The sequence below is a fragment of the Danio rerio genome, chromosome 20, assembly GCF_052040795.2.
Source record: "Danio rerio strain M-AB ecotype USA chromosome 20, GRCz13ab, whole genome shotgun sequence".
Lineage (NCBI taxonomy): Eukaryota > Metazoa > Chordata > Actinopteri > Cypriniformes > Danionidae > Danio > Danio rerio.
In genome coordinates, this window is record NC_141040.1 from 36,614,863 (window position 1) to 36,639,054 (window position 24,192).

At 33.8% G+C, this 24,192-nt stretch overlaps 1 protein-coding gene and 2 long non-coding RNA genes across 6 annotated transcripts in view; 1 reads left to right on the top strand and 2 right to left on the bottom strand.

Moving 5' to 3' along the window:
* Positions 1 to 19,535, top strand: part of scml4 (Scm polycomb group protein like 4) — a 55,855-nt gene extending 36,320 nt beyond the window's left edge. For all 4 annotated transcript variants that reach the window (XM_087298366.1, XM_087298365.1, XM_087298367.1 and 1 more), the window contains 5 exons: positions 7,899 to 8,099; positions 9,232 to 9,432; positions 11,824 to 12,021; positions 14,322 to 14,467; positions 16,789 to 19,535. In XM_087298366.1, the coding sequence (XP_087154492.1) occupies positions 7,899 to 8,099; positions 9,232 to 9,432; positions 11,824 to 12,021; positions 14,322 to 14,467; positions 16,789 to 16,914 (872 nt within the window). In that variant the 3' untranslated portion in view covers positions 16,915 to 19,535. The remainder of the gene's footprint in view (positions 1 to 7,898; positions 8,100 to 9,231; positions 9,433 to 11,823; positions 12,022 to 14,321; positions 14,468 to 16,788) is intronic.
* Positions 42 to 2,917, bottom strand: LOC147832255 (uncharacterized). Its single transcript, XR_015518610.1, has 3 exons — positions 2,759 to 2,917; positions 1,452 to 2,543; positions 42 to 1,370 (listed from the first exon to the last, which is right to left on the bottom strand). It is a non-coding gene; the product is annotated as an uncharacterized LOC147832255 (long non-coding RNA).
* LOC141379320 (uncharacterized) lies at positions 17,909 to 22,606 on the bottom strand. Its single transcript, XR_015518608.1, has 2 exons — positions 20,153 to 22,606; positions 17,909 to 19,997 (listed from the first exon to the last, which is right to left on the bottom strand). It is a non-coding gene; the product is annotated as an uncharacterized LOC141379320 (long non-coding RNA).
* Positions 22,607 to 24,192: the final 1,586 nt, after the last annotated feature.

Consider the following 24,192-nt stretch of genomic DNA (forward strand, 5'->3'; position numbering starts at 1 on the left):
CATTTTGGAATATCTAATTTAAAGTGCTGAAGTGAAAGGAATTTTTTTAAACGCAGTAGGATAAATATTTTAATTAAAAAAAAAATGTGCACAAGCTACAACAGAAACATATTTACCAAACAAATTCATGCATGCGCACCAAAAAATTCATGGGACTTTGTTATAACAGATTGTTTCATAACAAAAATGGGCATAACAGGATAACATTAATGGACTGACTACATTGTAAAACAACTGAAATGTTGTTTTGTTCATTCTAAAATCCTTTAGCCAATGTCCATCATCAAAGTGATTCAGTATTATTACCTCCCAGGACTGCTGTGCTCCGAAAGAGCAGTCTTGCATGTCCAAAAGCCACCCAAAATGTTCATTGCATGTTATCTTTATTATATATAATATGAAGAGTGCCATTTGCAATTTCCTTCTACAATGAGCATTTTTCTCCTTTGTTTATGTTACGTTATTTCATGTTAGAAGTAGGGTTGCATGGTTTACCGGTACTATGGTAGTATTGTTATACTATGACTCCAAAATACTAGTGATGCCACTGTATTTTGTAAACGGTAGTCATTAATGGTTTATTTACAATAGATAATGTTGCATGTGGAAAAGTCACTAAAATGCCCACACATTTGTGCAAAAATACACCATTGTATTTAAATAGTCTGTGGAGCCCTTTAAGGTTGCAAAACTGTGTAGAATTCACGCCTTTTATGGTAGCCTATTGCCTGTTTTCTAAAGCTTCAGTTCGAACGCACATCTGAATCAGTTCATTTTTGTTCCTGTTGATATGATTTCTAGCGGCCGCGACAATCTCTTTAAAAGAATGACTCACAAAGTGAAATATTGAATTACTTTGCACTGTTGTTACCATATAAGACTAAAAAAAAGAAAAAAAAAGATAAAAAACCCTAAAAAGCAACCGGAAACATTGAAACAATTTTTGAATTTTAAATAAATATTTATTTTTAATGCATTTTTGTTGGTCAGTTATCTACAAAATAAACAAAAGGAATGAATACATTTTAGGTAAGATAAGGAGCAAATAATACTTTTTGGCCTTAAGGGAATTATGAATTGCATTCAAGTAGGCCTATTATAACATAAAATACAGTATTTCTGACAATTTTCTTTATAATTTGAGATATGAATTACATTATCACAATATTATTTGGTATCAAGATACTTCAGCTGGTATAGTATCTTAAGATTAACTAATGGTATTGGGACAACTCTAGGTAGAAGTCATGAAAACAAACTATTCTTTGCCATAAAAATGAAACTACTGAAACAAGACATATGAGCCTGAGAAAAATGCTATTATTAGAAGAGAACTTGAGATGGCACTGAGAGGTTTTTGTTTCTAAACTCTTTTTATATATATATATATATATATATATATATATATATATATATATATATCAAAGGCCCACAGTGGCTTCTCCTATTACATCAATTTCCATTTTTCTTTTTGATTTTTGCCACCATTTTTTTTTCTTTGACTCATTATATACTCGCAATAGGGGTGGCATGGTGGTTCAGTATTTAGCACTGTCGCCACACAACAAGAAGGTTCCTGATTCAACCTCCGGCTGGGTCAGTTTGTGTATCTGTGTGGAATATCTGTATGTACATGTTCTCAATGTTCTCTTGGGTTTGCTCTGGGTGCTCCGATTTCCCCCACAGTCCAAAGACATGCGCTATAGGTGAATCTAATAAACTAAATTGGCCGTAGTGTATGAGTGGAAATGTGAGATTGTGTGGGTGTTTCACAGTACTAGGTTGCAGCTATAAGGGTATTCGCTGCATAAAACATATGCTGGATAAGTTTGCGGTTCATTCCACAGTGGTGACCCCTGATGAATGAATTAATAAATGAATGAATGAATATTGCTATATTCCACTTTTGTGTGAAGTTTAATTGTCATCTTTGGATAAAAGCATAGCCAGTGTGAGGGCTTTTGAATTTAGCCTGAGCATCTCAGTCTGGTTCTCCAACACTATGCTGATCTACTTTAAACATGAGATGCTGTGACGGTGTGCCTGAGCTCAGTCCTGAGGTCTCAAAGCTTAATCCCTTTGCTGTAGGGAGCCGTTTCTGTACAAGAGGCTTTTGTCTGCCCACCAGGTTTCTAGAATTGAATTCTTTGTGTGCTGAAAAAGTAACACTTTCTTTTGGTTCCTCTCATTTATTTCAAAACCATGCTGATTTTTTAAAACAAACACAAACGTGACAGATGCATTTTGTGTTTAATTCTTTAAAGAAAAAAAGAAGGAAACCTTATGTGGGTAATGTCTTTTGTGGGAGTCGCAGAGGGAGTGGCTGCTGGTGGAGGTCATGACCTTGATGACCTCAGGTCATTGTCAAAGTCGACATGAGATGGAGGCTGTGAAATTGATGTATTTTCTTCTCTTTTGGGACATATTAGAGTAAAATGGCTTCTTGAACAAGAAAACATGTAAGATTGGACTTGAGTCATGCACAAATTTATTGTTACACCCCTATTCATAACTACACACGACAAATGTCTCCTGTCATTATTCTCATCAAAGTTTGATCACCCTTTATTTTGATGGTCTTTTTGTTGAATTAAGTTACACCGCATCTACACTACATGCCAACTAATTCTCATTAGATTGTTAGGTTGGAGTTTCAGTTAGTGTAAGTTGACATGTACTTGCAAAGTTTCTAATAGTCAGTTAAATGTCTGTTTAGCAGCAGATATTAAGCAGACAGTCTACTAATAATCAAATGGACCATCAAAATAAAGTATTACCCAAAGTTTTGATAGAAAGTGGTGAATCATTAGGCTTTAGGAATGAAGGAGAAAGTTGGTGTTTGATTCAAGATCTATTAATAATGCAGCTAATACAAATAGTAGATGCAGGAAATCTTCTGGCCATTCCGTATCTGTTTAAAAAAAAAAAAAAAAAAAAAGGAAAACTAAGAAAATGGATGTTTTTTTAGTTTTTCTTTTGCTTACAAAAGAACGAAAAGAAAAAAAAGAGATTTTCGCTTGATTTTTGTTTTTTGGTTTAGGGTAGGAAAACAAATACACCACTTTAAAATTCATTATACACATGTAGGCAGTGCTGAAATGCCCTTTTCCTCTGAGCAGAACCTGGTTTGCATGATTGCTTAATAATTAATATTTTGTACTTTGTTTTTTTTATTGTTAATTTTTTTTTAATAGTTGTTAGCAGGACCAGAATAAGAACACATTGGGTTATATTAAAGGATACCATTTGTTTTTCTTTAATTTCCTCCTATTATATATATATATATATATATATATATATATATATATATATATATATATATATATATATATATATATAAAACTATTATTTGGAGGGTGATGTCACATGCTCAGATTTAGTTGTCCAATCAGAGAAAAAAAGGGCGTTTCAGCACCGCCTATGCGGATAATGAATTTTAAAGTCATTCATCCGTTTTCCTACCCTAAAACAAAAGTCGAGCAAAAATCTCTTTTTTTAATTTTGTTTTGTGTCATTTTTGTCATTGTCATTTGTTTAAAAACGGATATGAAATGGACAAAGATCCCCTGATTAATAAGAATGATAAGTTTTAATTTCATGGTAAAGTCTGTTTATTTGTGCCTAAATAATTGTTTTCGTGAGTATGCAACATTTTCACCATCTGTGAGCCTACATGTCTGGCATGTCTGTAATCAGTTATCTATTTTAAGGCTTTGTGCGTAACATTCGGCCTCCTACACTCGATGTTCATTGACTTTATCCTGTTACACATTCTCAAACAGGGGCACAGACGACTTCTGTCTCAATTACTCAAAGCCACGGGCGGCATAAAGACTGTGTGTGTGTGTATGTGTGTGTGCGTCTGACTCGTGGTCATGGCGCTTCTAGATGACAGACGATGGAGGAAATCCCTCAGCATGGCAATCTGTCAGATTAAAGCGTCCGCCTGCTGCAGACGGGCGAGGGAAGTCAGTGGGGACAGATTGTGTGGGAGGAATTGGAAGAGGGGGGGAGTGATTGGTGGATTCCTACACTCATTGCTCTCTCTCTCTCTCTCTTTCAGGCATTTTTCATATTTCTGTTCTATTCTAATGGCACAATTATTATCTTTTTTACTTTTATTGTTTGGTTGAATCACTAATGCTTGTATTTTTCCTCATTCACTTGGGATGAATGAATGCATCCAGGGTAATTTTTCGTATTGAGAGAGGCTGGTTTTATTTAGGGTAATCAAACATTTACTGGCGCTGGCTGGATCATAAAACTGCAGAAGATTTTAAGGTGTGATTTATAGTATGTGATTCCATTTAAAGACATTAAGAAGAGAGTAGGGTGGATATTTGTAACAAGAAAATATAAACAATATCCAGCAATAATTTCTCTAATTACAAGTGTAATTTGGATAAATTATTGCTGTGGAATTATTTAATCATTCTTTTATTCTCCCTCATGTGATTGTAAAACATTATTAGTTTCTTTCTTCCGTTGAACATGAAATAATAGGATATTTTGAAGAATGCTGGTTGCTGTCATTCATCGACTTACAGTTGTAGGAGAAACATCATTGAGTGACAGCTACCAGCATTTTTCAGAATATATTATTTTGTGTTTAACCGAAGATAAAACTTGTGTGGGTTTTGAACAAATGAAGGGTGACTAAATCATGACAGAATTTTGAAGATATAACACTGTTTCTGATTCAAGTAGCCTGTCATAAGAGTTGCTTGTTTTTTGGGTCCCATGACATGGAAATTAATATTTTTTTATATAAAATTCAATTCTGTCTTTCTGACCTCTGGAAATGATCTATAAATGGAGCCTGGCGTCAAATATTTGAAGATTCCTTGACAAATATTTGAGTCTGTGGAATTAAAGGTGAATTCACAAGCCAGTTTCACTGTCAATAAGGAAGACGTGCTTTGTGTGCCAATATGTATGTTGCACAGTTGCATCATCTATAAATCATGGATTTTCACAGATGAATCTTTCTCCTCGAGAATAGCAATGTGTGATCAAGTAAATAGTTTACATTTTGATATCATGAAGACTTTAGGAAAAACGTATAAACTTTTTGCTCAATGCACAACTGCATCATCTATAAATCATGGATTTTGTTTTAAGGTGCTGTATGTAAATTTTTCACTCTTCTAAAACATAAAAATACCATAATATGTTGCAGATATTTAAGAAACGTTCCAAGTGAACATTCTTGTTTATTTGAAAAACAATGCTGAAGTCAGATATTCTGCTTTGAAAAGGTATGTTATGTGCCGAAATGATGTCTTTGTTTTGTTTCTTTTAACCCACACAATGGCACTTTAGTCAATTATATTTCAGCAGCCTGGGTTGCCTTGTTGGAAAACAGCGTACTTCATTCATTCATTCATTCATTCATTCATTCATTCAGAAAGGTTCTCAAAGCATGTGCCCGTGAATGAAACCTCTGGTGGACAGTAGCAGACTCCGAAATGAGATGCAGATTCAGTTCCACATGAGCAAATAATATAAATATTATAAACATAAACATTCAGTGAGCAGGTGACATTGTAACCGCGTGTCAAAACAACACATTACGTGAGGAGATACACAGTGATGCACAATTTAAATTCAGCCAATCAGAAGCACAGAATATACACTCACTCATGAAATGGTAAGGTTTATAATCTAATTAATACATTTTAAACCTCTTTAACATTATTAAATGTAGCTGCTGAATCACTCATATGTGTTGGTTCATTATTTCCCAGTTCTAAAGTTAAATTTTAAACAGTTAATTTATTTTCAAGCTCTGAGGTAAACTGTCTGCTGCTGCTTTCAGTAGTATGGCATTCAAACATACATTATTAGCATTTAACACTGAATAAAGCATATGTGGTGTACCTGAGGTGAACATTGTCAGTTAATCCGGTTGTTCACCGGTTAGAAACAGAAGCCATTTCTAATATGTCAATTCGACGTGTTGGTTATGACAAAAACTCCTTTTAATATGAAAAATATTTCTTCTATCCTGTGCTTTTATTTGGAACACGATTGGTCATCTGGCAACCTGCGCTTGCATTTGTTTTGATTCAGGATTGCAACACCTAGTTCAACCACTGGGTGTCAAATTTATATAAAAGTAGCTGATCCCAAAGTGACACCTCCATCTTTTACTCGCCTTCATATTGCTTTAAAAATGTCATCAATCTTTTCATAAATAATATATTTTTAATAAACCACATTGGATTTATGTCCCTTCATTGAAAGTCTGCTTATCCAAAACTGTGACTTTTTAAAACATTCATAAAAAGATCCACAAGTGAATGTCTTCTGAATTTATTCTAGTTTTGAAATGACATGAAGATGAGTAAGTAATAGATGTTTTAAATGTTTGCTAAACATTTTGATAATCCAGATCAGTTCTCAGCCTTTTCCCCCTATGTACATAAATAAAAATTTGAGGGTCACCATATACTTTACTACCTTAATACCATGCAAAAAAGTAGCATATCTATAAGATTCCTATAATGTTTACTATGAAAAACAGTAAATTGACATTAATAAAGACATGACATGCACAACAAATAACTAATATGATTTGTGGAGCTGTGCATCGATGGATTTGCTTTTTAGTGTTTGGACTTTCAGCTGTGAAATTTAAACCACACTGAACTGAACTAAACTGAACTTTATCTCTGAAAACTGGACTGACACAGAATTTACTAGAACTATGTTAAGCTGCTTCGACACAATCTACATTGTAAAAGTGCTGTAGAAATAAACAAAACATAAATATGACTTGATATATTTTTAAATGAAAATGATATTCCATTACTCCTATAATATATTTAGTACAACATTATTATAATAAACTAAACATTTCAACAAATATTTCTCTTTTCTGACACAATACCATGGTTACTGCCAATGTTACTACAGTAAACCATGGTAAATTCTGATGATTTGTTGATTCTAACTGGATTGTTGTTACACAGGTGTTTCTGCATCAGCTGTGGAGAATGATCCCGCTCTGATTAATTTGACTTTAAAGTCGTTTATTGTGATCGTAAAGTGTCTTGTGATCGTAACTGTTCAATGTAGTAAATACAGTACATTTACTTTAGCTCACATTGTGCTTTCTATATTTTTTTTTGAGCTGAGCTGATTAAAGAAATCAAACAACGTGTGTTTCACTTCTTGCATGTTTGCTATTTGATATATAAATTTATCATGCATAAGAATGCTAATGCTTTTCTGTTAGACAGATTGGTTGAACCGGTGCAATCTCTAAGAAAATTTAGTTTGACAGCCAGAAAAACTCCAATAACTCTGGTAGACTATACTGTCAATTACATCTTTAACGATAGTTTAATTTATTATAATATTTTACACACACTTATTAGTGAAGTATTTTATATTGACCCCTAGGCAGATCATCTTCTGAACTCCCCTCTGTGAACTATGGCGCCCCCCTTGGTCCCCTGTGGATCAACATTCACAGATGAATTGTTTCCTCAATAATGGCAATGCGTGCTAACAAAGTAAATAGTTTACATTTTAATTTCATGAAGACTTTAGGCAAAACATATACACTTGCACAGTTAAGCAGAACAAACTCGCTAACCAAAAGAGCTCATTTTTAATTAATACTAAAAGAAAAAAAAACATTAAATGCAAGAGTTCAACAAAGCCAAAGAATTGCCCTTCATAGTGATGCAATTAACTGTGCTTTTGAACTTTGCTTTTTTTCATTTCTAAACTAATTAGACCTTAACATGAACGGATAAGAAATATATGCAAATGCAGCAGCTTCTTATCATGCATATTCCATTATAAAAACATGCTTGCATAAGTTACTGCTAATTGTGTGTTTTGGTGTGAAAATCTCTCCGTTTTCTCTGTCCCCTATCTTATTTCAGTGTGTATCTATGTGAATAAGCAAGTGAACACGGGTCCTAACCTGGACAGGCAGAAGGTGTTGCAGCTGCCGGATCATCTGGGTCCTGCCAGGCCCTCAGTGGTGCTGCAGCAGGCGGTTCAGGGCTGCATTGACAGTGCATTTCAGCAGAAGGCCGTCTTCACGCTACTCACTGAGGGCTACGGGGGAGAAAAGATCTCAGGTTCATTTGCATGACAACACAAATGTGTATGTTAGGGTTAGGATTTTCATTCTGATGTCCGATGTAGATGTTAGAATTTTTATATGCACTACATTTGTATTAATACATTTATTATTTTTTTATTTATATTTTTATTATTATTATATCATTTATATTATTATTTATTTTCTACTGCAAGGATGTTTTTACTTGTTTTACTTGTGACATCTGCAATGTAACAGAAGGTTTATTTCATATAACTGAATTAGAATATTTAGAATTGTCTACTGAATAAACAGTTTCTTCAAAATGTATCAGTTTCTTCAAAATGGTTTAGCTGCAGAGCTGTTTTTAACATTGATAATAATGCAGTTGTTTTTTTTTACCACCAAATAATCAAATTTAAATAATTTCTAAAGAGTCATGTTAATTAATTGTTAATTTTAGTTTGTATGACACAAATCATTTACTTTTTTTTTTTTCTAGGATATTTGACTATATTTGTAAATATTTGATATATATCCAGCCTGATCTCACAAGGAAACTATTTTATGGATTGTCAGTTTAGTGGCTAATTTGTACAAATTTGTAAGATTTTAAAAAGAAGGCATGGCACCCAAAAATCGAAAAAGATTTGTTTGGCAATATTTTGCATGAATTATATGTATTATATTTCTATTGCCAAAGATGTTTAGTGACTGAAATATTATTATTTAATAAATATATCTGTTTAATTAATCTGTTTTTTATTCAAATGCATCAAAATGTTACAAAATGTAAATTAATTACCTTCTGCATATTCATTGAGAAATGGATAGAAATTATTTTAAACAATTCAAAATGGTGATGTATTTGAATGTTATTTTATTTATGTGAATATAGACTAAATGATGATAAGATAATGTTTAATAATATTTTGGTGAAGGTTTTGAAACTTTAAAGCAGACATTAGTTGAATTTAATATGCTTTCTCTGTATATCTACAATTCTCTTTTGTAAATTATGCCGAAATCAGAATAGGACCTATGCATATATTAGCATTTTACATCTGCATCAGCTATTATACAAACATTTATTCAAGCATGTAGAAAAGTTCTACTGTAAAGCTGTGATTTGAACTTGGATTTAAATGCTCCTTGTTGCTCTTCATCAGCCACTTTTGATGGTAAACAGCATCTGTTGAGTTTGCCGGTGGTCAACAGCGTGGGCTACGTTCTGCGTTTCCTCAAGAAGTTGTGCCGAAGCCTGTTATGTGAGAACCTGTTCAGTGACCAGCCCATAGCTCCTTCATCATCCCCCTCATCCTCTTCCTCATTCCACATGGAGAAGCACTCAGACGGACAGTCCAAGTCAAGTGAGTCCTGCTTTTCCACAGTTAGTGTACAGTATTAGTTTTCAAAACTAGAGCTTATTTGCACAGTAGAAATTCAACTGTATACACTTCCAGTCAAGAGTTTCAGAGCAGTTTGTTAATATTTTTTTCAGTCTCTTCTGCTCGCAAATACATTTATTTGTTCCTAAGAACACCTAAAACAGTAACATTTTACAATAAGTTTTCTATTTAAATATATTTTAAAATCTTATTTCCGTGATTTACAGCTAATTTTAGCATAATTACTCCAGTTAAATGATCCTTAAGAACTAATTTTAGTTTATTAATCCATTATTAATATTGCTGTTGTTACCAGTATTTATTAACACTTGATTTTTTTTTAGGATTCTTTGTTAATTAATCGATTCAAATATCAGCCTTTCTCTTTTTTCATATTGTTCAAAAAACCTTTGACTGCTTGTGTTTATTAGCATGTTACTGTTTTCGTCTGGTTTTGGTTTAAATATTTAGTGATTTGGCTATTTGATTAGAGTTCCACTGTTTTCTATTGTCATCCAATTTGCCCTTATGAAAATGCAGAGGAGGCCTTTAGTGCAAGCTGAGCTGTTGAAGTGGCAGTGAAAGGTTGAGTGCTTCTGTGAGTGGCCTGTGCTTTGAGTGTTTCAGTTCTGTTGGCTCTCTCTCTCTCTTTCTCTCTCTCTTTCTCTCTCTCTTTCTCTCTCTCTCTCTCTCTCTCTCTCCTGATTGTGGTTTGGGAGCTCTAGAGATTAGAGCGTTAACTTCACTATGACACAATATCACACTGCTCAGCTGCATAGGCAAAGGTTTTGTCAGGACTTAAACCTATGTCAATGGGTAACATGGTTTGGAGAGGAAAACCTATGCCAGTTGGTAACATGGTAAGGAGAGGAAAACAGTTTAGATAGAGCCTACATTAAATGATAACATTGTATATGTATATCAGACATTTACCCTGTAAGCAACATCACATAACTCATCCCATAAAAATTCATTATAAAAATGTAAAAACTTGTTGGTAATATAATTAAGTAATTGATTACAATTTTTAAAAATATTTTATCATATGTAAACTTAATTGAATCAAAGTTTTACAGTTCTGTCTTCATTTATTTGCCTTAGTTGTTCACTTTTTTTTTAAGTAACACTTTATTTTGATGGTCTCTATTGCACATGTTGTTGACTAAAACTTGATTGCAGCTACATGCCAATTAATTTTTATTTGAGTATTGAGACATTTGAGACTGTCTACTTAATATCTGCTGATACTGCATTTGATTGTAAAAAAAAAACAAAAAACTTGCAAGCACTGTACATGTCAACCTACACTTACCCTAACCCCAACCTAACAGTCTACTTATAATCTAATAAGAATTAGTTGGCATGTAGATGCAATGTAACTAAAATTCCACAAAACGTGTTAAGTGTCAGAATATATTCTGAAGAATGCATGGCAACCACAGTTTCTGGTCCTCACTGACTTTTTTTGTCATATTCATTAAAATATATTTCTTTTTATTCAGTAGAGGCAAGAAACTTAGGCAGTTTTGTTAGACTTTGGAGGCGAGTAAATTAGAATAAGTATCTTTTGGTGAATTACCCCTTTAAGTTTCAAGAAGTCCACTGACATTTTGAGCATCTGACAAAGCATTTCATCCAAAAAGTTTATTCAGTGAAGAATTTGTGGGAGGTTCTTTAAGCTGTGCATTTGTGCTCTTAATATTCATTCTTCAGAACCAGACTAGCCATTCTCTAGGCTTGCTTTTGAGTGAACAATAAAACAGAAAGACATGCTTTATTTGCATTTAGTCTGTAAACGTTAGGGTTGCTGAGCAAATTAAATGTTCAGTCTGATTAATTAATGATAATGTTAATCTCACATTAATTATGGTTGAGTCATTTATTCATTCAAATGTCTGATTCATTCAGGAATGAGTAAACAGCTTCCTTAATAAGTGACGCATTGAATTATTGCTGAATCACTCGATTTGTTTAAAATGTGGACTTAGTCAGAAATGAAACTCCACTTAATCAGAAATATATTTAATATAAAAATATATTTATGAAATAGAAAAAATGGAAAATGCAAAAATAAACAAAAACAAACAAGATTATGTTCAAATACAATGTTAAATTATTGATCTGCTGTACAATTAACCAACATATTTAGGCTTGCTATTCAGGAAAAAATCAACTGCTCTAGTAATGCAGCTTTTAATGTGTACAAAAAAACTTCCATTCATTTTTAAATAAATAGTCAATTCAATAAAAACGACAGCCCTTGTATGTACATCATTTGGTTTGTACCAATGCATGCAGGTTTGTTTCAAAAAAGCTCTAGTGAGCCAAATGTAGCTTTTTTTACCCTAAATTGTGGTTCTTTCTGTTCATCAGACTCAATGGTGGATGATTACCATGGTGATTCAGTGGAGCCCAAACGCTATTCGGTTGATCCCAGTGATTTTGGTGCGATGTCCTCACCATACGCAGCCAGTAAACCTGCATATGGCTTTCGCTCTGCCTCTGCCTATTCTGGAGGAATCTGCAGACAGGCAGCCAGTCCCAGCACATTTCCAGAAGGAAACAGAAGTGGTAAGAAAGATGATACTTACACGTATTTAAAGTTTTCAATGACTAGAAATACTTACTGTATGTGAGAAGATACTGAATGTAATGTAAATATAATGTGTACTTGTATATTGTGTATGGCCATACACCCAAAGTGCTTCACAATCATGAGGGAGGAGGTCTGTCCACACTACCATCATTGTGCATCATCCAGTTGGATGATGCGACGGCTGCCACAGGACAGTGATGCCAGTGCACTCATCACACACCAGCTATTGGGGTAGTGGAGAGACATTGATAGAGATCTGATGGAGAGATGGGGATTATTGGGAGGCCACGATGGAGGGAATTTGGCACCTACTCTTTACAAGAAGTGCCATGGGATTTTTAATGACCACAGAGAGTCAGGACCTCGCTTTAACGTCTCATCTGAAAGATGGCACTCACTGACAGTATAGTGTCCCCTTAGTTTTACTGGAGCATTAGGACTCGCAGTCTGCAGCACCCCCTGCTGGCCTTACTAACACCAATTTCAACAGCAACCTAGTTTTCCTATGTGGTCTCCCATCCAGGTACTGACCAGGCTTAGCTTCAGTAAGTAACTGGTCTTGGGCTGCTGGGTGAAATGGCAGTATATGGCAGAGCCAGTTATATAGAGATATACAATATCCTCCAGGGGTTTGGGACCTTAGACTTAAACTTCAAATGAGGTCTCTGGACAACTTACATTCAAAAAATTACCTTTGCCTCTTGTTAAAACTACTCATTTAATATGGGGTGAACTAAAACAATTTTTACATGTTTTTTTTGGGAAAACTTAGTCATTTTTACAAATTTAAGTGGGTTGAACATAAAACAATTAAGGTAACGTAATGAATTTGTGTAGGGGCAACAAAGAAACTGTGTGGAACCCTGAATTTTTTTACACTGCAGGGTGATTTCAACTTCAAGGACTTCACCTTAAGGGGATTTTTTTTCACCATTCTGAATTGTGTTCCACTCTTTATATGGAAACTTTAAATGGATACACCATTGATCTCTTGATTTTGATAAGTGTACTTTAGTTGTGCTTAAGTTATTTCAGACCACACTTAAACCACAATGTAACACAGTTGTGACATCACTGCAGATCGCTTGTTACATGTTATTAAGTTGGATGAGACGTAACATTCAGTGAGTTTCTAATGGTGCTGGGTGAAAATGAGAACCCACAACTACTGGATAAGTGAAACATAAATTAACAACTTATCAAACAGAGCATATAAAACAACAAGTATTTGAATTTAGAATGATTCAGAATTAAATTTTTTGAATAACCAAATTAAATGGAAAAAACAGGAGTGTCGCCAACATTAACAAAACGATTCAACTAAACTCCAAACCACTAAACTAACTAACCAAAGAAAAATGCAGAAACAAAACCATAATCTTCAGCGTATGCGACGCTTAACTAAACTTCCTACTAAATTGAGCTGCACAAGCTTATCTAATAAATAGATCACTCAAACGAGAGAGACTAAACTACACAGCGAAAACAACAAAACTATACAAACAAAAATGAACAGGCTGGCCGACACAAGTGAGGAGTTTGGTGGTGAGCCAAGCGCTCCTGTTAAACAGTGCAATATTTTATACTTGGCGGACCAGCTCCTGATTGGTCATATTGATCATAATGGTGACTGACAGCTTTTTTGACCAATGGTTGCACACCTAGAACAGGACAGAATACACAACGGAAGAAAAAAAGAGAATGCAAAACAGAAAACAAACAACAAAACACCACAAAACAAACGTGAAACGTAACACTTTTAATGTATGCTTACCTAAAAAAAAAACTAAATATATATATATATATATATATATATATATATATATATATATATATATATATATATATATATATATATATATATGTGTGTGTGTGTGTGTGTGTGTGTGTGTGTGTGTATGTATATATATATATATATATATATATATATATATATATATATATATATATATATATATATATATATATATATATATATATATATATATATATATATATATATATATATATATATATATATATATATATATATATATAAGAAAAATAGCCCTCTAAAAATAACCCAAGTATTCCTGTTGATGTTCTTAATAGAGGTGACTAAATTTGAAAGGGCAAAAAAAGTCAATATTAAGTCAGATTTATAAGTATCCGAAATGGGTTTTTCGGTAACATAATCAACAATATACATTCGAGTCCATGAGACAGAGGGAAGTATTTCTTGAATTATAGAATGCATCACTAAACATAAAGTAAACCCTGGTTTCTCTCTGTCTAGCCTACAGTCCGTCCCCAGACGCAGGAGAGGTGAAGCCTCCACCCAGTAAGGATCCGTCCAGGTGGAGTGTGGATGAAGTGGTGTGGTTTATCAAGGATGCAGATCCCCAAGCGCTGGGCCCTCACGTTGAGCTCTTCAGAAAACATGTGAGTTTCACCGCCACCTTTATTTACAGCTGAAAAACAAACACCATATGTTGAACATGTTGCTGGATATCCAATCTCTATGCAAGCTTAGTTTTGAGTTACAAAAACCCTGGCTATTATCAGCTGTGTGTTTCAAGCGTTTGAAGATTACCTAACTACTGAAACAACCACCGAATTATAATTGTACATCATCTACTGGAATAGAATGTACTTTGCTAATGAAGTCTGCATAATTAGAAGAATTTAAATCAGAATCGTGATGAGGCCTAATGCATTATTCAAGTGCAAAAGTCTGTGATTTAATTAAATATGAAGGTATGTCCATCTCACTAAGTGCTCTGATTATTGAGGTTGTATGTTTTGTTCTTCTGAATTTGAAATCACTGCACTTATGCAATAAGTGAATAAGTGAAAACACAGAGGGAGATCATTATTACTCACACATGCAGCCTAAGTTTCAGAGTGTGAGTAAACTAGAGCTAAAGCATAACGTAATTACTGTTGGTACCATTACTGTTTAATCCAGTGTGGATTGGACTCTGCTTCAACACTGCTCACAAATATTGCAACAGTATTTATTATTGCATTTTTTGTGCCTGATTTTTATGTAGCTTTATTTCAAATCAAAGTTAAACTAATATTTTATCACATCTGAAAATTTACCTGCCTTAAATATAGTTTATCAGCCATAAAACTTTGTGCTTTTTTTAAATAAATGGGCAGAACAAATTTATTTAAATGTATTAAAAGTTTCAAATGCAATGAAATTGATGCATAAATATAATCTTTGTTTTATTAAACTGCTACTAATATGCAAACATAATAATAAAAATAATGGTATTATTATTAATATATCATTATTGTTTGTTTGTTTTTAACTGCAAAATCTAAAACTAATTTTTAAGCTTATTGGCCATAGACAAAGATATGGACGTAGTATTTGTGACGTCACCCATAGGTTTCTGAAGAACGTAAATGAAGCAACAAGTAGGCATGACCAACAGTCGCCATTTTTTTTCATGCATCATCGCACCCACCGGAGTGACAAACACCTGCCAGCATTTTGCTTAGGCTTTTCTTTGGGAGAAATGCTAAATACTTCATTATCCGCGACTCGTTTGTGTTCTGACCACTTGTGCTTGGTTGAACACCATATCAATAACGTGTTTACACTTAAAAAAAAAACACTGCTGTAATACATTGAGCCACTAAACATTGTTCTTATGATGTTTTTCTATGGGAGGAAAACGCAAATTACTTCCAAACACTTCAAATACAGTCTGTGTTAGTAAATGCAAGGCTCTATTTATGAAATCCAGGCATAACACTGTATATTTCAGATGACTGTTTTATAGCCTACAACTAAATCTGTCAGATTCTGGAGGGCATTACAGGTTTAAAGACAATGATAAATGATCTTAAGTAAAACAAATACATTTATAGAGATGGTATATAAGTATATAGTTTCACTTATCTGGAAAATGGAGGCAACTTGAACGATTTCTGAGCACAGTTAAGTGTACACAGCATGCCATATCATCTGTATATTGTAGGAAATAATTCTAAAAGGCAACTGACTGTGTAAAGAAACATAAAACAAAACAAAAATATGATGTATTTGACGAGACCTAGCTGTCACTCAAGTGGCCAAGCACTTAATTATGCAGACTTGATATAACTTAAAACTTATTAAAAATGAAACGGATGAGTTAAAGAAAAATTCACCCCTGCTTACAGTTGTCATAAGCTAAATGCACCAAAGGCATCTTTTGTACCAGGCTGTAAACATGTTTTTATCAGCTGTAAAATTGGCCAATTTACCTTTGCAGTCAGAAATCACCTGGATTTCCTGAAGCCAGCCCCCCAAGACGACTCGATGAATTTTATTTTGGTGGAATACTGCTGAGAAACCTATTTATTCATTTATTGATTTTTTTTATTATTGTCTTTTGTTGATAACAACTTTATTACAAACTTTGTAAGATATTTAGCCCATGTTGCATTTTCAAATGCAAATTTACTGTCTGAAATTTGCTGCATTTACAAGCCTCTCTAAAATCACTATTATGTTATCGAGCTGATAAATCTTAAGATCTAGTACTACACGTCAGATTAAATATTTATTCATTTCCAGGACAGTGTTTCTCAATTGACAAGCAATTTTTTCATAGATTGTTACTGGCCAGCTGAGACTTTTTATTCTGTTTTTGCAAGTGTTGATTTGAGGCACAAAGCGTCTCTAATGTTTGCTCTGTGCACAACAGAAAGCTTACTGTACACGCCATCACACTATTGCTTTACATTGTGCTTTACCTCTTCAGGAGATTGATGGCGATGCTCTACTCCTCCTGAAAAGTGACATGATCATGAAGTACCTGGGACTCAAACTGGGCCCTGCTCTCAAGCTCTGTTACCACATCGACAAGCTCAAACAAAACAAGTTCTGACCGTCTCTGACCCTACAGATGGACTGACTCTTAGTATTTAGGCTCACTCACGTTTGTTGTAGTACAGGATGTTTTCATCCCTTATTCTCTGGTCATTCGAGGACAAGCACCAGAATTTTTTTTTCTGCCAGTACATTGGGACATTTCACCGGCCAGAACGTTTCCTTTTTCTAATTTTTAAGTGTACAAACATTTTATCGATTCCTGAACATTTACTCAAGTCATCTCTGCTGCTTTCTGGGATTTTTGGATTCCTCAAGTGAGAGATGTGTAAATCATGCGTCAAACGGACGGAGCTGTAACATATTTTAGGTCTCATTTTTTTTACAGAGGAATGGACTCTGTCTAAAACCCTGTGAACTTCAGCCACCTGCTGGTATAAAGGAGTCACTGCAGGCAGGAATCATTTCAGCTTTTTATTTTCAGAAAGCTATTTGACAACCGAGGAGATCACTTACACACAGCATTCAGCATTGTTTTCGTTTCTTTAACGGATACGCACACAATCTTGGCAGGGTACAACTATGAACCATTACACTTTTGCAACCAGCAAATAACAGGCACAAATTCACCTCTGATGGACCAGTCACAATTTCTCTGGAAAGCCTCCCGGAATCAGAACTAAACACAATACACTACTGCTACTGTTCAAGCACAGCATTACAAACATTAGTAATGCACACCAGGTGCTGTTCCTTAACCAGCAAGTCAACAACAACAACAACTATACCGGTACTTTTTGTTTCATACTGTGGACCAAATACATGGAAAGGTCTCATTACTCTCAAAACACTTTGTTTTCCTTTGTTTTTCATGATTGAAAAGCTGCTTTGATACTACAAATGTCAGCTTGTGAATTACTTACACAATATGTAGCACTTTACAATAGGGTTCCATTCGTTTAATACATTGTGTATCATGAACCAGCAATGTACTGTATATTAATGAAGGTTAATGATCATTTTTATTATATACTACTGTTTAAAAGCTTGGGGTCAGAAGATAATTTATTGAGATGGGGTGCATTTAATTATTATAAGTGACAGAAGAAAAAATGAACAATTATTTAAAATAAATTCAGTTTTTATTCATCAAGGAAAGGGAACACAGGGCCATTAAAGACTTGATAAATAGCTGCTTAAAAATTATACATAAAAATTGTAATAATATTATTACTATTTTAATTTATTTTTGATCAAATAAACACGGCCTTGGTGAGAATAAGAGACTTTCAGAAACATATTGTGGACCCAATATTCAAAACAGCTTCAAATATTTCAAAAGATGAATAATAACATCATTAATTAGGGATGCTCTGATCGATTGGCCCGGAGATCGGTATCGGCCGATAATCATGTTTCAGGACTCGATCGGTGCTCGCTGATCTGGCCGATCTCATGGACCACAAGTGTTTTGTTTATGAGTAAACAAGCATAGGAAGAGGCACGAACACAGCTGTATTTTATACACCATCAGTGCTAAAAACAGGAGGAGGTAAAAGATGTGTGAAGCCATGAGTGATCGGTGCGCTCACATCACAACAGCTAAATAAATTATATACAGATGTGGTGTGACCTCTGTTTTCACAGTTAATTGGCAAGACTCGTGCGAGGTCTCTTTTTTGCAGACCATTGTATATCCAGTGTTTTGAGCTGCTGTGAGGGGAGCTGAGTGATCGCTTTGACATGATATTCTCTTAGGTAAGGAGAAATTTCCACTTAAGTTTCACACTTGGGGAAATGTGCTTTATGCAATACAAAGCTTAAAGCATCAGAATCGGTACTCAGTATCGGCAAATCACCATGACAAAAAATCGGGACTCTGTACTGGCTACAAAAATCCTGATCAGCGCATCCCTAAAATTAATGAGAATCTATGAGTGCACAATGGTATATTTAGAAATTACCATTACATGTATAAATGCTGTGAATGATTTCATTCATTGTTAGTTCATTATACTTGATGCATTTACACATATAAAAGGATTGAACTTTATTGTATTGACATGTTTAAAATCATCTTTATGTTATGTACATTGCTCTGATTTGGTCAAACTTGCATTTTGGCCTTTGTGGATTAGATGTTTTTTTTTTTTTTTTTTTTTTTTTAGAAAATAACAGTGTGAACATGAACACAAGCTGTTTTCTTTACTGCAGCTTACTCTCACATGCCATGAAATAATAAAAAAATTAGAGTAATATTTTTCTCCTGGAGCATTTCAGGAGTCATCAAATTGTATTTTAATTTATTTTAATATTATTTTAGAAATTACATTGCTGTATTAATTTATCGGGTGAACTTAAAGGACTTTTTCATCCAAAAAATTTAAACATTCTGTGATCATTTATTCACTGTGTTGTTCCAAACCTGTATGGCTTGTATAAATGAGCTTTCATTCCATATACACACACACAAAAGTCACACAGAGTTAAAACAACACAAAAGTGAGTGTAAACCATGCAATCTGATGACCAGAATGACTTTTTTGGGGTAACTAGCCCTTTAAGTCTATCCTGATGTCCTAAAGTGAATTACACCCAAGTGTATGACTTCTCTGTATCTGCAATCACGTGTAAATACGACAATTCATGTTGTGACGAATAAAGTAACACAATCCCACACATCCAGCTTTAACATGCAATCAGCTAGACCTCAGCTTTAACCTGTATTTGCTGTGCTAGACTTCATTGTTGTACAATCTGCCTGTTCAAGCCACTGCAATGCTAACTTGAGCATCTGTACAGATTCATTGTCTATACTTTCGCATCAGGGAGGCTGTTTGAGTGGTCTGATTTTTTTTTTATCTTCCTCTTTTCTCTTCCTCTCCGACCCCCCCCCCCCCCCCCCCCTCTCTCTCTCTCTCTCTCCATGTAGCACCGATTGTCCTGGGTAATAGCTTTCTCAATGAAAAATGCGCAAGTGGAGAATCATAAAAAATTTTGGCACCAGAAAGTAATAAAGGGAATTAATCAGTGCGCTCTTAAATCTGGTGCCACATTTAGAGGTCAGGGTTCTTTAAAAGTGAATCTACTGATCCAAAAAACAAAACAAAAATGCAGTATTTCTTAAAAAAAAAAAAAAATCTCTTCTGATGCAAGGATTTAAACACAAATGTCCTAAAATGATAGAATAATTATCCATGTGTGATGTTCATCCTCTTGTATTAGCTTTAACCCTTTATTGGGAACTCATTGGAAACACCCTAGAGGGTTACGGAGTTATTACAAGACTTTTGAACATTTATGACTTTATGTTACTATATGTGATATTAAGTTACTATATGTGATCCTGTACTACAAAATCATACAGAAAATACATTGTTCATTCATTCATTGATTTTCTTTTCAGCTTAGTCCCTTTATCAATCAGGCAATGCCAAAGCAGAATGAATCGCCAACTTATCTAGCATGTGTTTTACGCAGTGGATCCCCTTCGAGTCAAAACTCAACAATGGGAAAAAATACATTGTATGAGTCAAAATTATTTTATTTTTTTGTCAAAAGTATAGATGATCTTCCATAAAGATGTATTTTTTTATTTATTTTTTTTTACTTTGGTTTTATGCATATTTAAAAAAAACAAATATTAGTAATATGCATTCAGGGGCGGATTTTGTGAGTTGGGGGCCTTAAACATTTCTGGCCATGGGGCCCAAAAGTTCTAAAATGCACTTTTTGTACTGTAATTAATTTTTAAATTGAATTGAATTTTTTTTCTTTCTTGTATCACTCAATCTCCTTTTCTACGTATTGTCTTAATGCACAATAATAATAACAACATGTAAAGCATCTTTGAAAACTTTATAAATGATTTGTTTTCTAAAACTGAATTCACAATTAAAAATGATTTACAGACAACTTTGTTTTTAAAACTAAATCTTTACCTAATCATTGAGAGTGGTGGACACACTTGTGTTTTGCAATGTAATAAACATTAAACTTTTATTTTTTTAGATTCTTATAATACGAAATATGATAGAAGCTGATATTATATATAATTTGTACTTCTAGGTACAGTTAAAAATTTAATTATTAAACCCCATTTGAAATGTTTTTCTTTTTTAAATATTTCTCAAATGATGTTCAGCAGAGCAAGGAAGATTTCACAGTATGTCTGATAATATTTTTTCTTCTGGAGAAAGTCTTATTTGTTGTATTTTGGCTAAAAAGGTCATTTTAAGGTCAAAATTATTATTTTAGGCTCTATTTATTTTCTATTGTCTACAGAACAAACCATCATTATACAATAACTTGCCTAATTACCCTAACCTGACTAGTTAACCTAAATAACCTAGTTAAGCCTTTAAATGTCACTTTAAACTGTATAGAAGTGTCTTGAAAAATATCTAGTCAAATATTATTTACAGTCATCATGGCAAAGACAAAATAAATCAGTTATTAGAAATGAGTTAATAAAATATTATCCCCCCCTCCCATTTTTTATTTAACGGAGAGATTTCTTCAAGTGTATTTATTTGGTGGCTCTGAGATTTCCTGGGGCCCTAAGCAGCCGCTTACCTTGTTTATGGGTGAAATCCGCCCCTGTCTGCATTGCTAAGAGCTAAATTTGGACAACTTTAAAGTAATTTTTTTTTTCTAATATTACATTTTTTTCAGAATCCATAATTTAAAGTAGTTGCATCTCTGCAAAATATGATCCTATAAGAACAAACTATACAGTGTATCAACTAAAAGACTATTTATATGATGTATCAAACTCAGTCTCTAAAAATGGACCCTTATGACTGGCTTTGTGGTCCAGGATCACATATATGGTTCTAAGCACTGTGCTTTTAAAAATGTTTGCGAGCACTTCTTTCTATGGCTGCACTTAACTGAACTCTACTTCAAGTAGGAAGCCTTGACACTTTCATAAGTCTTTAACAATATTTGGACCGTTTATGACCTCACGCAGATATTCTGCAGATGTTCCTGGCTGGATGTGGCCCGTGTTGGTCAGGAATATCAGAGTGTTTTAAGGCATAATCTGTTTTTCTGTGCATTTCAGGTCTGCGTTTGCCTCCGCATCAAGTCATAACTCGTCATGTTTTTTTTTTTAATATAATGGAAACTGTAAGTGTACATTTATGAATGCTGCTCTTCATGAACGTCCCATGCAAGGTTGTTTAAATTTGTTAGCTCACAAGAGTTTTAATGGGAAAAGAGGGACTTCGACACGGACCATTCATGTTGGTGCTATAATATGACTGTATTTAATGAATGATATGATTTTGCTTTATTTCTTCGGATAGGCTTCAGTGTTGTGCACTCTTGTGACTGACGACAGGTCGCGTGTCTGTTTGTGAGGCTAATATAAAGCATTATGAAAGAGTCAGAATAAAGCATTATGAACGCCTTTAAACTGTATTTGTGCTTGTGTGTGACTTTCATTAAGTATATTGCTGTTTATATTTTCTGTACCTCTGGTGAAGGACACAACACACACACACACACACACACACAAATGTTGCATCATGTTCAGTGTGTTCACTTGGAAACTTTCAAAATAAAAGCTTTTCTGCACTTTTAGAAAGTTCTAATACCTTCCCATTTATCAATTCTTGCCTTGTAAAGCAACAATAGTTTTCAAAATACTTTAGTGCAAAATACTTTATTTTAAACTGTACACAATTTACTATGTGTATTCAATGAAAAAGATGTCATAGTGTGACTTTGTGTCACAGCAGGAGACCAAAAAAAAAAAAAAAAAAATTCCTCACTTGTTTAAAACCTATTTGAGTTTCTTCACACAATATAAATATATAAAGATATTCACCTGCTTGTAATGTTATCACTCGATTAAATGGTATCAGCGGTTATCAGCTGATGGATATAGGCCAGTAGGGGCCTTCTGCGCATACTGGTAGACTCAGAAGCCTGTTTTAACATTACTGTGATGGTTGGGTGTAGGGTTGTCGTAGATATTTACATAATATGGGAAATTTAATAAATAATATAATTCTTGTAAACTTCCGGCCATAGCCATATGTGAACTATAGCTGATTAACCCTATGGATGAATGATAACAGCAGAAGGCCCCTACTGGATCATATCTATCAGCTGATAACCACTGATAATGCCCATTCTATTGAGCGATAACATTTGAACCGACTGAAATTTAAAAAATGTTGAATTAACGTCTTAATATATTTTGCTCCTATACTATGGGTGCCGATGCTGGTTTCCAACATTTGTGTTCAACAAGAAAGAGTTTAACAAGAAAGAATTTAATTTAAAAAGTGTAGAACAACATGAGAGTGTGAAAATGGTGAGGAAATGTTAATTTTTGGGTGAACTGTCCATTTAAGAAGAAGAAGAAGAAGGTAAAATAAAACTGGCCATCAACTGAGAAAGGGGAGATCAAATGCGTTATTTGGGATCAACGAGAAGGTATGGAAGACTAGTTCTATCTATCTATCTATCTATCTATCTATCTATCTATCTATCTATCTATCTATCTATCTATCTATCTGTCTGTCTGTCTGTCTGTCTGTCTGTCTGTCTGTCTGTCAGTCTGTCTGTCTGTCTGTCTGTCTGTCTGTCTGTCTGTCTGTCTGTCTGTCAGTCTGTCTGTCTGTCTGTCTGTCTATCTATCTATTTATCTGTCTGTCTATCTGTCTGTCTAATTATCTATCTATCTATAGATGTCAATGTCTATGCAGTTAAATTAACTGTCTATGTCTATATTTACAAGTATGTCTATGTAGTTAATTGTAACCATACAATTAATATATGAATCAAGTTGGCATAAAATTATTAAATAGTTTAATTCCATGAATGATTTAACATTTATGTAATACATTTCAAATTGTCGAAATGTGTCGACTCAAATTTGAATGAAATTCACAATTCTGCTTATTATACAGTTGAAGTCAGAATTATTATCCCCCTGAATTATTAGCCTCTCTCCTTATTTTTTCTTAAATTTCTGTTTAACTGAGGAAAGATGTTTTTTCAACACATTTCAAAACATAATAGTTTTAATAACTCATCTCTAATAACTAATCTATTTTATCTTTGCCATGATTACAGTAAATAATATTTGACTAGATATTAATCAAGACACTTCTATATTAGTCAGATTAGGTTAGATTAATCATTGTACTGTATGACGATGGTTTGTTCTGGAGAGAATCAAAAAATATATAGCTTATAGGGCCAATAATATTGACCTGAAAATGGCTTTTAAAAAATTAAAACCTGATTTTATTCTAGCAAAAATAAACAAATAAGAAGAAAAATATTGTTAGACATTGTGTGAATTTTTTTTTGCTCTGTT